We start from the raw sequence: 16,558 nt of genomic DNA on the forward strand, positions 1-16,558 counted from the left end.
TGATCATGGGATAATTTTGGTTAATTTTCCTTTCACGTAATGTCGCACAATTAAAAATAGTTTTATGTTTTATAAAACAAAAACATAAAATAAAAAACACTTCTAATAAATCAAAATGAGGGTAACTATAGTACGTAATACCCGTAAAACTTATTTACAAAGAAACACTTGAAAACACTAAATAAAAAATAAAAAAATTCATGCACAGACGTCTAACACCTTTACTATATCGCTCCATGATAGAATGGTCCTTCCCAATCTATTAAAAAAAACTTAAAAAATATATCTAATTAAGGTTCTACTCACGTCCCCTCTTCTCCATCTGCATGGAGCACCTTGAGTCACCGTGGCTCTCCATTGCTGCAACCTCTCTATCTTCTCCATCTGCATAGAGCACCATGAGTCACCGTGGCTCTCCATTGCTGCAACCTCTCTATCTTCTCCATCTGCATAGAGCACCATGAGTCACCGTGGCTCTCCATTGCCGCTACCTCTCTCTCTATCTTCTCCATCTTCATAGAGCACCATGAGTCACCGTGGCCCTCCATTGCAGCTACCTACCTCTCTGTCTTCTCCATCTGCATAGAGCACCATGAGTCACCGTGGCCCTCCATTGCCGCTAGCTACCTTTCTATCTTCTCCATCTGCATAGAGCACCATGAGTCAACGTGGCCCTCCATTGCCGCTACCTCCCTATCATCCATCGTGTGCCACAAACCTAATATATTAATGAATCGAGTGTTGGTGGTACACCGATGCTCGTGATGAGTACTGGTCAGTCCCCTATATGAAACCGCAATCCTTGCTTGGATATTTGGATAAATCTCTTTCTTTTCGAGGAGGACCCGTCCGCGTTGCTTCTCGTTTGATCCCGCACAGGTGATTACATATATCTGAAAAATACTAAAGCACAGAAATGGAATGTGTTCCAGTACAGGAACATCTCATCATCTACGCAAGAAAAATTGGTGCATTCATTGACAATGAACTACATCAGTAAGATGCATAGCACGCATCAACAGTTACTGAACCAACAGCAGTGGATCACTAGCTTTATAATAATAACATCTGCTTTCTCTATGGATTAGAAACGAATGTATCTGACAATTCAAGGGAATGTACAAGATATAAAGTATCAAGTTAATCGTACCCAAATTAAATCATAAAAAAAATATAAGTTATAATTTCGATCTATTGTTTGTCCCATTAGGGCGTCGAGGACTAGAATCCAAGTTCATTGGACCTCTACCATACCTAAATTTGAAGCAACCTGCTCCAGCTAGGGAGGGGAAGTTGCACATTGCTCATTGATTCTACTGGGTCTTAGGATTATTGCTTAATCTGCTCTTTCCTAGAGCAGCCTTTAGCAACCCAAGCACCACCTTGAAAGGCAGCAACAGACATCCATCTATGTTCTTTTTGTAGAATAACCAGCCAAGGATCAGAACACACTGCAATATAGCAACTGCAATTGTCCATCTGCAAGTCAAGTAGCAAGAGATTACAAAAAGAAGATTTTTAAGGACAAACCCGGCACTCAATTGGGGAAGAGTTAAGAACTGTGTTGCTGTTCGTTTTGATTCCAAGAATAGGAGGACCTGGGGAACTTGCCTGTTCAAGACAAGGTTGTTGCCGACTATCATCTCCCATGCAGTCTCCACAATCTGAAAGGAAGGACTGTTACGCAGCAACTGCACTGAACCATATAATCTTGTATGCATTTCCAAGTACAGTGAGAATGTAACCATTAAGTAACCACAATAACTGAGGAAAGCAAACTTGACAACATGGCCGACCACAGGAATAGTGGCGGAGAAAAGCAGCAAATTAAATGTAAGTCTTCGATAGTATTCCTTGGTGAAATGGGATCGGCATTTTTGAAGCATCTGAAGGAGAGCAGAAGTTAACGTCAGATACAATTCACAGAAATATTTGTCGCATGCAGACATTGTACAGAAAAATGAGATTAATAAATTACAGATTAAACACGATCATCAAAGAAGAAGACAGACGTGGAAAGACGCCTTCAATGAATTTAGATTATATAAGCTTATGTAGATAAAGAATGCCAAATGTCACGAAATGACTAAATCACACAGGACATGCTGCAAAAAAAGAAAAAAAAGAAAAAAAAACACAGGTGCATCTTCTGCTTACCCACAAAATTCTCATAAGATTGCATCACAAGGAATCATAAAGATTTTGCCACAATGAAGCATAGAAACAACAAACTTATAAGCATAACAATGGCCTAATCCAAGGCCAAATCTGTATAAGACCAGATGGCCAAGTTCAGAAACAAAACTAGACCACCAGCTTTAGTGACTGATTAAGCAGCAGAAAGGAGCGAGTAGCATACAGATCTCAACCTGCTTGCGAGGATGATGATATTAGCTGCTGATGATTTCTAGATTCTGTTAATTTATAGATATGGCCTGTTTCTAACATTTAGAACACTCCAAGTTCCTAACATACATGACGAACAGTAGACTGACCAGCCGAAGTCAAAATATAAAGTATTTAATAGTCTGTCATAGTTAGGGGTCACAGCTGGTACAGGTTCTGCTATCAAGAATATACTCAATATTTATAAAAATCTATGGATTGGAACTTTGTAGTTCCAATAAATCCCTTAAAAATCAGATCACACCCTTAAAAAATCAAGGAGCCTAGCTTATCAATAAATCCCTAATTGAGTTGAAATTTGTAGTTGAAATATGTATATATGTATATATGTATACATACATACATACATACATATATATATATATATATATATATATATATATATATATATATATATTTATATATACGTATATACATATATACATATATATATGTATATATATGTATATATATAGACACACAAATACAAAGAAATACAACTCCAATTGTTAAATTAAGGACTCACTGAATTATATAAAAACTACAAAAGTCTGATATTCATTCTAACAAAATTGTTCAGAAAGTGTGAAAAATTTTACCATCAAGCCTCATGAAATCCTAATGTTTGGCGTGCAATAATGATCCAATTATACTAGCGTTTAAACATCTATTGGTTCTCATATAGCTTACAATCAATGAATTTCAAGCAATAAACCTGGAGAGCAACAAGTGAATCACAAAATGGTGATAATAAGACTCACCTTTGCTAATCTTGATGATGTCGCTCCATGATAGTTATTTTAAAACAAGGTTCACTTTCTATAAGAACAATGGAATGCCCATATCATTCATCAGTTATTCTTCTTTTTTTACTTTTTTATACATTCTCTTCAAGTTCTTTGAGAAGTAAAGGATAAAAAATTCAGTACTGCTCAGAATATATAGGTTGGTGCTGGTGGCTGTTCATTTTATTATTATTATTTGGTGAAACCAGGCAATACGAGTTGGTGTATCGATACCGTACTGGTTTGAAACTGGTTACAAGAATCAATATCAAACTGAGATCTAAACCCTTGTCCTGTATCATATCTGTCATAACCCCGAATTCAGAATTTCGTTGGCTATGCCCCAAAAAGGATTTGTAAGATTGAAGGGACTATAACTAAGATACAAAAACAAGGCTTATCCTGTAACTGACATGTGGCTGATCATATCAGGTGTTACAATTGGGATCTCAAGTCAACATAATTTGACAGAGATATTACCAAAAGAAGGAAAGTCTAAATGTAATTTCAGTATATATTGCTTAGTATCACCTAAATTTGTGCAATTGACATAACTTTGAGCATATACCTAAACCTATTCATTTGAAGTACCAAGAAAAACAAAAGCCTGTCATTTTCCTTTAGCAAATGAAATACAATTGTACAAAAATATTCAGCACAAGTTCTTAATTGTATAAGAAGATTGTATGATTGCATAGACATGAATTTGGTCATTTAGTGACTAACCTTCACCATTTTCAGAGCATACTTTTCCTTTGATGGCCCAACACAGTCTCTTTCAAAATGCTCATTGCATTGATCAAAACTAGCATTGAACTTTCTCATGGAAGGAAGTCCTGTTGCTAGAAGGCCATCCATTCTATCCTCGCACTCACTCCAGCTGGCTTCACATAGTTTAATTGACAGATATTTGTTTTCTGTAATGTGAGTGTCATAAACCTGACAATGGCAGTCACACAAGTACAGTTAATAACAAAATAATTAAATTAGCAAGAAAAAATTACAACCTGGAAGTAATAAATAAACTGATGAAGGTTTACATGACACACTTTGAGTAATAGCTTAATATGCATATCCAAAATGTGAGCACCAAGGACCACCATGCAGTTGCCACATGTTAGCATGTACTATGCTGCAAGGATACTGACAGTACGTGCTGGAGATGCCAAAAAATGACTAGGCTAACTTTTTTTGCATATTTTGGTTGACATAGAAGCACAACCTGCCAGAAGAACAGTATCAACTTGCTCCCATACCATAAAATGACAATTCTTGCTAAGCAAGTAATGCTTACACTAAAAGATAAGTATCATAACATCTCAGTTACTTCAATTAAAGTAAAACTTGATATAAACAACAAATCTTAAACATAACCAAATTTATATAAGATATATTAGATTTATTTTTTTCAATTTAGTCATCACAACTAATTTCAGTCTCAAGTTCCCTAGACCTGGTTAGCAGTTAGCATGATAATTTCTTTTTTTATTCCAAATCATCAGTTATCATCCAATTTAATAGGAAAGCAGGTATTTAACATTCAAGATACGGATTTCTTATGTACTAGTCTCCCATTTAAAGTAAACTGCAAGATGATCAAGAAAATCATGGAGAAGAATTTTTGTCAGTACACTTGATATATATTTAAGAGTAAAATCATATCTATTATCTAATTTTTAACTTGGTTATTCTCTTAGATTTCATATTATAGTTTCTTGTTTAACAACCATACAAATTCTTGATTCTAAATGAAGAACATGCACCTTCAAGCCACTAAAATAAAAATAAAAAGTGGAAAAAAGATTAATTACTTAAAAGACTAAGAGAGATCAAACTTCCACCACAGGCAAAGCACTATAGAAAGACATGGTTTAGTATTGGGTTAAAGAAGTTGAAACTTCAAAAAATTTTGAAGGATTAGAGGAAAGCAAATAGTTCTTTTATACTTTTTTGAAGTATGGTCCTAAGGAAGAAGAAAAAATTACATTGTTAAAAATGGACAATTCACTATGATGAGAGGAATGCTCTTAAATATTCCACATTGTCACTTTAAATCTACTCAATGGACAGCATGAATATATTCTTAGGAAAGAATCAAGGAACTACTATGCCAATCCCAAAGAATTTTGCAATAATATGCAAAATGCCCTAGATATTTGCACTTCTAAACTGCAGCAAGTTATAGCCACATTGTTAAACGTCAAAGATGTGTCTCCTGAAGTTCCTTTCCTAAATTGCTAGCCATACTTCTGTGGTAGAAGTAACATGAGGATTCCTCCCTCATAATCCAGCAATTAGTAGCATAATTTCTTTTTTAATCAAAAGATCAGTTATCATCCAATTTAATAGGAAAGCAGGTATTTAACATTCTAATTATGGATTTCTTGCACATTAGTTTCCCATTTCAAGTAAACTGCAAGATCAAGAAAATTGTGGAGGGAAGATTTTTCTTCTACACACTTGATTATACATTTAAGAGTAAAATCATATCTATATGCTAGTTTTAAACTTTGTTACTCATCTTAGATTTCATCTTATAGTTTCTTTTTCTGCAACCATCCAAATTCTAGAGCTTTAAAATTTCTTCTAAATGAAGAACATCCCCCTTCAAGCCACTAAAAATTAAATAATAAAAGTTGGAAAAAGATTAATACTTAAAAGACTAAGAGGGATCGAATTTCCACCACAGGCAAAGCACTACAGAAAGACATGGTATGGTATTGGGTAAAAAGATTGCTAAATCTCCAAAAACAATTTAGGAAGATTAGAAGAAAGCAAATGGTTCTTTACTTCTTTTATGCTTTTGAGAAGTCTGGTTCTAAGGAAGAAGAAGGGTTAAATTCTTAAAAATGGATAATTCACTATGATGAGAGGAATGCTCTTAAATATTCCACATTATCACTTTAAATCAACTCAAGGGACAGCATGAATATGTTCTTAGGAAAGAATCGAGGAACTGCCATGCCAATCCTAAAGATTTTTTGGAATAATATGCAAAATGCCCATAGATATTTACACTTCTAAATTGCAGCAATTTATAACCACATTGTTAAATGTCAAAGAATTTTCTTGAAGTTCCTCTACTTAACTGCTAGCCATACTTCCATGGTAGCAGTAACATGAGGATACTTCCCTCGTGTATCTGAAAATGGAGCAGGAGTACAGAGAAAATCCAAGTCTTGGAGGCTTTCTATCAGTAAATAGAACAATGAGAACCAAATTAACCTTTTTGATTTCATTATTGAATTTCAGAAGGGATTGTTTAGCGCTGCGCCAACCAAAATATTGTTGATCAAACAGATTGTTTGCTTTCGCCTTTGAAACCTCATGAGCCAACAGCAGCTTGTCCTCTGGTACAGGCAGCTGCAAATTGGACATCTCTTTACTGTATAACTTCAAGCAGCGTTCAAGAATTTCCTTATTAAATACTTCCGCAATTGAACCTGTAGATGGAATTTCACCTTCATTCAAGGCATCAAGAGTCTGCGAAAACCCATGTATATAATGGTTAGAGCAATTAAAGCTTACAAGTAACTTCTCAACAATTATGTAACAGATTATGTCCAGTTTGAGCTTTGCAAGTAAAAAATGACATGCATCATGAGTAACAATGATATCGGATAGATAGTTGAGAAGAACACAAAGACATGCAAAAGCACCTGCTCCAGGAAGGCTATGAACTCCTTTCCATTTAGAGGATTCCCCTGCACAATCTTGGGACGTATAATGGACTCAACAAGTTGTTTAAACTGCTCCCTTTTTTGCACATACAATGGATCCAGTTCACTGTCCTTGATGTCACAAAGTCTTATCCTTTGAAGATGAGGCTGTCACAAATTTCAAGACTTCTTATATGCAAAATAGGACATTAAGTGCATGATGAAAATATAAGTTCAATAGTTGACTTGTATAAACAAATAACAGGTGACTTCTGAGTGCATTCTGCATAGCAAAAAAATGATGGCGGTTCCAACATTCTACTGATAGGATTATGAGCTTATACAATACCCAGCAGACAAAAGGACAACATGAGAAAAATAAAGAAAATTGAAGCATCAACCATTCAAAAATGCCGTCAACCATGAAACATGCTCCAAATCATGTCAAGACCATTAGAATACTTGTTTGAATACTGATGCTTGTCAGATATTTCCTGATATGAGTACTAGGTATCCTGCTAAGATGTTGTACAACAAAGAGGGAATTTTTTAATTATTTTGTTGCATCTCTAAGCAGAGTTGTCTAAAGTACACTCAATAATTTCTGGTGCTCTTGGAGCAGATATGATATTCTGCTGTTACAGAGGGCCAACACATGCATTAACTTACAGGCTTTCTTGAATCACTTAAAGCATAACACCTTATGTATCAGAGTGACAACTAAAGTAGTGTTAATAATATGTATAGTGTCAAATACCTCATGCTAATTTTTTGTTCTTTGCGACTTAGATCTTGTTGCTTGCTGAAAGATGGAAACCACAAACCATAAAGCATATTGGGACTTGGACAACATTCAGTAATTTGCATCCTGACAGGTATCACATAATCAGGATTACTATAAATGACTTTTTGTAGTGTACAACTAAAAATATGACAGCTCTCAACATTTTCCATGCCCAGCAGAGATAATGCATCTTAAAACTAGTTACAATGTCAATTCAATGAAAGATTAAAGGGGTTAAGAGGGGCAGATACCATTGCCTTTTAAACTATCTATCCATGTTAAATTTGGAGGGAGATGTTAGAGCTTATATATGATATATCTTGGCAAGCCTTTTTGTAACAAATGAAGCTTTTGGAAAGTGATATTCCAAATAATTGTTGTATCACTTGCAACATTGGAGTTGAGAAGGGGACAATTCTAGATGAACCAATAGTTCTGCTCTATTGTTTTTTCTCAGGAGTAGATGCCTATGAAAAAAGCTCAGACTGGGGTTGTTGCATTGTGGCATTAGAAAAAGAACATTATGCCTAATATTAGACATAATAAGTTTGATGATATTGTGTTCAAACTTAAATAAGACAAACCTGGAGTTAGCAAATCAGAAAACCCAAAATCTCAAATTAAACAACAGCCATAATTGGTTTCTCAGTATTGCCCTAGATAATGTTTGTTGAACACATTCCATCCTCCATCAACAATAATAAAATCAAGTTGATGAACACTGAATAAGCAAACTTCATTATGAGAGAAAAGCAACAAAGAATCTTGCAAAAACTTCGAATCTCAACTTACTGAATCATTGACATAGAATTAATGACATATACAGCCAAGGGAAGCTAACAAAGCAGTACCTGTGGCAAGCCAAAGGCAGAGATATCGTTGGCCATTATCGCCAAGGATTTGCGAATATTGTTGACCTGATTCACCACATGAACAAGAATAGCAAATTTCTCAAAGAAAAGATGGGCATGCCCATCAATGTATATGTTTGTAAGAATAAAATAGATTTTAGAAAATAGCCCTGGGGAAAGCAACTAAAGACATTGTTTTTTCATGTATTGACTTGTCACAGGGTGATTGAATACAATACCTTATCAATATTCTCATCTCCTGCAATAACAAAAATATTGAAAATAAATTCTTTGGTAACTTCGTAAGACATTATGAATGTCAAATGCACATGAAACGAGCACTGAATAAGACTGACCACTTTCATTTGGAACTGGCCGAAGTGCTTCATCCACCATTTCTTGAACAGAGCACCCTTCTATGTGATTGAAAAAAATAGTTTTGGTGAATAGACGAATTAAGAATATAGGAAATGTGTCATTGCATAATAATATAATTAAGAAAAAGGGAAAAAGTTCACAAAAGTATAGGATGGAAGGCATAAATAGATTTAAAATTTTTATCAATAATAGTTAATGGATGTGAAGCTGTTATTTTACTGAACAGAAGTGATATATAAGTGGCTTAACCTGTGTCTCTTTATGAAAAGAAACGGATAGAGGCGTTGAATATTAACACTGTAGGAATAACTATTCAAACACACCAGAGAAAAGAAAATGTGCATGAACCCAATAAACAGGGAATAATAAACTATTTCATTGATTCTGCAAACTTAATCTCTTTAAATTATTTCTTGATTTGTTGTTATACAATTTTTTCCACAGTCTTCTGTCATCACTCACACCCTACTTTTAGTAAAGTTGGTCTCTTGAAGTCATTAAGGATCACACTTCAAAACAAGTCCTCATTTCTTGGATCAGCATCAGTGTATTTAATTTGATTGGAAATTTATTCATGTTCTTTTTTTCATGCAACGAAGATCTGTGACTAAGAATTAGTAATTTTTAGGGACTTTATCTACCAAAAAAAGTTATGAAATTTAGGCATTGCTTTCTAGTATTATGATTGTACTATCTGTTAGGGTGATCAAATGACAATTTCTTAACCCTTTTTATATATTATTCTAATGACCCATATGTGGACCATTGGCATTATTTAAACTGCAAATATGGACTCAATAAAAAAAAATTTCCCAGCATCAGAGGAGGAAACCATCAACTTACGCAGAAAATCTCGTTGGATAAGCCACAAGAGCTTTGCAGGCTCGAATGCATCCTCATTTCCCTATATGAGTGGCAAATTAGCATGAATGACTGAGAAGACACTATCATTCTATAGCATAAGTGATATTAACACATTACCTTCATTCTGAGCTCCATAGAGTAACAGACGAGCAAACCCAAAGTGGTTAGAAATGAAAAACACCAACATAATTAGTTCCGGTTAAAGGTTCTGGCAATAACACAATTCTTTGAAAACGGACCTTGCATAGAATTCGTCTGCAATTTCAACAGAAAATGATAGTCGAGATATATCTGCCTCACGAACCTACAACATGATCCACCAAAACCAAGAAAAATAAGGCATCTGAAAATTATCTTATAATTCATAGAAATTATACAGGCTGATGAACTTTCCACCAGATAGAGAACAAACCGTCTCAGGTATATTATAAATAAGCACAGAACTGATTAGTGTCGCCAGAGCAAAGACCCTGCATTTGAATATCAACGGATTATAGAAAAAATAAAAGGAAGAAAACCTACTTTCGAAAGCAAAATCGGTGGGCCAAATTTCCAACGTTACCTGTCATCGTATACATTTGAATTCCCCACATTTTCAAATCCTTCAGTATCAATATGCAGGACAGATACTTTTGATCCATCAATGACCAACTCTACTGGTGTACCCCAAACCCACAAACCTACACCAAAACACGCCTGGTTAGCAAGGGACTGAATTCTTACCGAAGAAGAAGACGGCATACATCGATGGCTACAGAAAACCAAGCACAAAAGGGAATCACTGCATTTCAAACCTTTGGTTTTAGCATCACGCATGTGCCCAACTTCAAAGCCTGCACATGCGAATTGTTTGCGGGATGAGAAGAGGTGAGTGATTCGTCGAAGGGAGAGAGACGAGAATCGCACCTTCATCGCAAGAGAGGGAGAGGAGCTGGTTGAGAAGGAAGGATTTGCCAGAGCGGTATGGGCCGATCACCTGCGATTACAAATCATGGTTAGGGAAACGGCGCCCATTGCGAACTGAATCAGCGCAACCATGAGACTCGCCCTTCCTATTTATACCCGTCACTGACCCAGTAACAAACACCTTGGCGAAATCAGTATATATATATATATATATATATATATATATATATATATATATATATATATATATATTAGTATCAATTTACAAGAATAAGGGTGATATACCAAGTTGTTCAAATTATAAAAGAATTAAAATCATTAGTAACTTTAGCATAGAATTATCAAAAATAGAATAAGAATTGAAATAAATATATTTAAAAATTAATTTAACTTTATACCTAAAAGATTAACCATATAAGTTATTTATTTATTAAGATAATTAATAAAAATATCGTAAGAAAATAAAAGATTTGTATATGGTTTTTGTTGAATTATGATAGCTTTCTTAAATATTTATTGTGATGAACTTAAAAAAAATGTAAATCCACTAATTATATTGATATTATTAAAGATGTATGATAACATAGCTTCTAGTGTTATGACTATACAAAATATATCTACTGAGCTTTCTATTAGCATAGGATTACATTAAGGATCTATATTAAGTTTCTAGTTTTTCACTTATATAATAAATCTCCTTGATGTATATTATTTTGTTAATTACATTGTCTTAATTAATAAGAGTCTAAATAGAATTATTGGACACTTGAGCTATAGAGGTAACACTTAGAAACTAAAGATTTTAGATTAAATATGATTAAAACTAAATATATGAGATGTAATCTTGGTAATTCTATGAATAGACAAGAGAATATAATTAAGTTAGATAGACATGGACATGAAGTTCTTTTCAGGTAAATCTTTATGTATCTTAGATTAATTATTCAAAAATAATAATGAGATTAATAAAAATATTATTTATAGAGTAAAAATAGGATGGTTAAAATGATAAGAAACGTTTATGATGTGATCATTAGATATTTTTTAGATTAAAAAAATTATAAAATAGTTGTAAGACCAATAATTCTTTATAGATTTAAGTGTTTAGTTTTTTAAGAAATAATGTACATAAAAGGATTATGTTATCAAGATAAAAAATATTAAAATGAATATATGGAGTTACTAGGAAAGATAGAAAAAAAAAATGTTATTCATGAATAATTAAGTATCGCTTTGATAGAGGACAATATGAGAAAAAAATTATTTCAGATGATAAAAATATATGCTTATGTAGTATATTTAAAAGTAAAATGATTAATGTTATTAGTACGAGAAGAGAAGAGAAAGAGAAAGATCTAAAAATATTTAAATAGAAACTATCGATAAAAAATTAATTATTTTGAATTTAACTAAACATATAAGTTTTTACAAATTTCAATCATAACAAAATATATATGTAGCCAACCCTAAATAGTTATGATTTATGATATTATTATTATTAGCATTATATATATAAATTTTTTTTTGGGTTTAATGCACTTGGTATATATATATATATACTTGTGTAAACTACTTGAGAGGAAATGAAGACTTACTGCAACAACAGCTATAGGGGTTGTGATATTTTGAATTGCGTCGAGACCTTCTCTTGCGAGGCGGAGTCTGAGGTGATTTGGATCTGGCTTCACTATAGGAAACCTGCAACATATGCATCAAGTTATGCCACCAAGAGAGAGAGAGAGAGAGTGAGAGACCAAAACTTCCCTTGTCCAGTTCTTAATCACTCAAACTTTTCTGAGAGAGCAATTCAAAAGGCATAATTTTCCTTGCTGCAAAAGGAAAAAGATCTACAGGCTTATATATATATATATATATATATATATATATATATTCAGCAACTTTGTCAAGGGATTTTTTTTTCCTTTTCCTTTTGTTTTTGTTTTTTTGTCTTAATTAACGAAGAAGGCTCATGCATGAGTTGGTCAACATCCACCTTGAGGCACAGAAAAGCTCAACTCTGCATGGCCTTCATGTCCACGTGGAAGAAGAGAATGTGATGCTTCAAGAAAAAGAATGATCAGAAGGAGTTTTTTCGTATACTTGACCAAAGACTCATCGCTGAGTTGATCAGCATCCAACTTTGGGCACCGAAAAGCTCAGCTCAGCTCTGCATGGATTTCGTGTTCAGTTACATGCACAGCTGACAACGAAACCACATAGAAGAAGAGAATGTGACGGTTCAAGAGAAAGAAAGATTAGAGGAAGGCAGTGAGCTTGCACTCATTTCTTCGCTATGATTGATGTACGGCATCGATCAAAGGACGACGACGAGCTGAACAAGGTCCGACCTACGACGCATGTCATGGACGAAGGAGAAGATGCAACTTACGCTCGGTGGAAATCATTTGACTTGGAGGAGGAAGAAGAAGAAGAAGCAGTGGCTGTGAAGATCACCGCTAAGAAACACAACACTACTGTCGAAGAAACGTCCATCCTCTCTCTCTCTCTCTTCCGCAGCTCGCAGCTGATCAAAGTGGGGAACCTAACTCTACGACGAGCCGAAGAGAGAAGCTCATTTATTTAAACTGTTCTATCATCACATTTTTTGTGAGGCTTTAGATCGACCTGTCCAATCGATTGGGAAAGCAAAAAGGTGTCAGGGGGGAAAGTAAAAAAAATTCTCATTGCTCTTTCCTTTTTTCTAAAAAAAATTTCTGTTTTTTTTTTCACTTTCCTTTTTTGTTTTGACATAACATTTGTTTTTATTTAAAAACTTATTGCATTTCTTGATTGAATTATTTCTAGTAGAATTTTATGTCCCAACAATCTGATGAAAAATCTTGTATGCCATATTTTAATTAAGAATCTAATAAGGAGCTAACCCTCTCATAAAATTAGTCACAAATATTATCATTATGTTTGATTGATTGATTGACTAATCTATTGCCATTAAATACCAAAACAATTGGGTTAGCTCATGATGAAATTGTGCATCATTTTATGGATTTTTGTTGTTAATCCACGCTGCCATTTTATAAGTTATTTATTTGTTAACATTTTAGTAATTGTTGAATTTTTGTAGTTTGCTATTATATCTGTGCGACACATTTATATTACTGTTTGTGCATCTATTTAAACAAATTAAATTACACATACGAATAAAATAAGATTTGTTCCCACAGCTCCGGCGGTCAAAAAAGGACTTGAAAATTCAATTTTTTTTTTACTTTTTGGTAATAATCTGAATTTTACTACGTTTGATAATTTTGGTTTAGAAAATTTTTTAAAAGTCAAATCTAAGATACTTTTTTTTAAAATTTTTATGTACAGATTTAGATATTTAATTAATTTTAAATTTCTAATTTCTAATTTTCAAGATTTCTAAATTATAAGTTTAGAAATATTCAATTCTTGGATAACTTTAAATTCTGAAATTGCTTTAAAAATAACCTTCCTGCAATTTAATTCCTTAAAAAAAACTTACCATATAACAATTTTTATTAAAAACTAAACCTTTCTATTTCAGGAATAATCAATTTAAGTATATCTAAATTGGTAAGTTAAAATAGGAAAGTATGAAATCTGTTTTGACCTTTTATTCTAAAGAAAACTAAAACAAATTCAAGATTGATAAGACTAAAGTCAAAAACTAATAGAACAAGAGAATTAATAAGAGGTAAACGGTGAAAACGAGATTATTTCAATTAGATTGTAGCATGAGTGTAAAAGAATCAGCATTGGGTAACACTAATAATATTGTGATGTTTCTCAATAAAAGCTTTGATAGGAAATATATAATCAACCCGTCATCACTTATCATACAAATGTTAAGTAAGACCTTTGGGAAGAAAATACCCAGATGACTTGACACCCGCTTGCTTACGTGAGTAGAAGTCCAAGAGACAACTCGGATTGATTACCAACTACCTTTCATATGGAATATTTATAGAAGTATTTTTAGGAGTCCATGGGGCAGATCGGATCAATTATAAACCGCCTCCCTTACGAAATATTCATAAGAATATTATCGGGAGTCCAGGGATAGCTCAGATTAGTTACAAATCATCTTGGATCTCAATCAAATAACATATCCAAGCTCCATGCTCTATTGGGTCTCATATAATGGATCCATTAAAATAGGGGTAAAGGAGGCTTGTTGGATATCTTATATTCAATCTTCATCGAGTTGTCCATCATATGTGTGTGACTCCCTAGGCCCAATACCGAGTTGGCCATGAGTTGCACCAGTTAGAATACTTTTTAACTCAAAACTATTTCTGATTTAGTGAATTATTATTTCCATAATAATTCACTTAACTTATCAACTATGGACGTACCAAACCACTATGCAATAGTCTCTAGATGGTATAGGAGAATTTAATTTATTGGACCTATCTACCCTCAGTTATCATGTATCTATAGTTTCTCATTCATCTAATATCCCAAAGATCATATACTGGGTATGATGCTGTTATGCCCATACATAATCCATCAAAGTCTCACTCTTATCGGATTCTCCTAGAGAACTCCTTTTTTAATTCGAGTGACCCTGACATGAGATTTTCTTGAGTGAGAACGTACGAGATATTTCTATCATGATACCGAGAGTAGATGATCCTTTATTAACATCCAATTATCTTCGTAAGGTTAGCTGTCATTTGTAATGATCATTTGTACTAGATTTAGAATTTCCAAACTTATAAGTTCAAAGAACGAAATACTTAAACAATATATCCTTGGTATTTGAAGTCTAAGAACTAGATATACAATTGGGACTATGGAATCGTTATTTTATGATGATGTATCATTAACCATCCAATATTCTATAAACAAATCATTGAATAAAAACATTCTCCAATGAGCACTGCACTATATCTCTAATGCCCCCACACAAGTAGCTATAAGATTAATTGCCTCTATCATATAGATAAGTATATAGTACATCGGTATGTCCGGTTACCTCAATATCTTACTCGAGTAACCTATGACTAAGAATATTTAGGATGTGTTTAAAAGCAAATTTGTCTTATTATCATGATCTCATAATGATCCAATTCTCAATGGATTCAATGATATCATAATATATTCATCAAATAATATAAAGTGAGAAAATATCATTATTAATATTAATCAAAAGAAATTGTGCAACGGATTAGATGTGTCATCACTCAATGATGAGACCTGAGTTCCTTCGCTTGAGCTATCACTATGTTGTTGTCGCAATATAAAAGAATCAGCTCCTCGTTACTCTGCATAACTCCTATACGATGAACTTCTTTGACCAAACTATTTTCTTTATTATTTCTATCATCGCAATATATTCCACCTTAATAATCAAGTGAGTTACGATATTGTTTGAAACTCGTACAGCTTACTATTCCTCCATTTAGAGTGAATTCACGTCGAGCAATCACAATGCTTCAAGTCTACAATGTCAATAAATGAAGCCGTAGGAGCAGTTCGACCACCCCCACGAGGTAAAAATTGCTAGCATATATCACATCATCGCCAATATAACACTCAAATTAAGCACTCGATCAACATGATGTGTCCATAATGGGCCACCATCCGTACTGCCTAGCATTTCAGACGACTTCTCACGCTCAAGTAACACTTGACAACTTCACAAAACCTCTCCAACGAGTAACGTCTCACTAAATAGTAATAATTACCCGAACCATTATTTAAAGAGCATTAGGTTTCCCCTCTCTTTCGAAAATCATATTTTCTCTCCACTTCTAACTTAACTATTGAAGGGGTGTTCATTGGGTCTGCCTCTGAGCCAATTTTGCAGGTCATCAAATCGAGTCGAATCTAATCGCTTCCCGATACCAACCTTACGTTCAAATCAATATTGAACCAGGCCATCTCCCTAACGCACGTCAAACAATCAGCATATTGGACAACCAAAAACAACTTTTACAACCATCTTCATAAAAACAATGG

At 33.7% G+C, this 16,558-nt stretch overlaps 1 protein-coding gene across 1 annotated transcript; it reads right to left on the minus strand.

Annotated features, from left to right (window-relative positions):
• Positions 1-815: 815 nt before the first annotated feature.
• LOC103983479 (uncharacterized) lies at positions 816-16,480 on the minus strand. Its single transcript, XM_018824922.2, has 17 exons — positions 16,449-16,480; positions 12,208-12,310; positions 10,613-10,682; positions 10,501-10,539; positions 10,269-10,386; positions 10,119-10,176; positions 9,946-10,010; positions 9,824-9,830; positions 9,686-9,746; positions 8,821-8,880; positions 8,704-8,723; positions 8,465-8,530; positions 6,830-6,997; positions 6,396-6,653; positions 3,897-4,109; positions 1,612-1,886; positions 816-1,479 (listed from the first exon to the last, which is right to left on the minus strand). The coding sequence occupies exons 1-17, from the start codon at positions 16,478-16,480 to the stop codon at positions 1,314-1,316; spliced, it is 1,779 nt and encodes a 592-aa protein (XP_018680467.2). The 3' UTR covers positions 816-1,313.
• Between the last annotated feature and the right edge of the window lie 78 nt (positions 16,481-16,558).

This window comes from Musa acuminata, chromosome BXJ3-4 (genome assembly GCF_036884655.1).
Source record: "Musa acuminata AAA Group cultivar baxijiao chromosome BXJ3-4, Cavendish_Baxijiao_AAA, whole genome shotgun sequence".
NCBI lineage: Eukaryota > Viridiplantae > Streptophyta > Magnoliopsida > Zingiberales > Musaceae > Musa > Musa acuminata.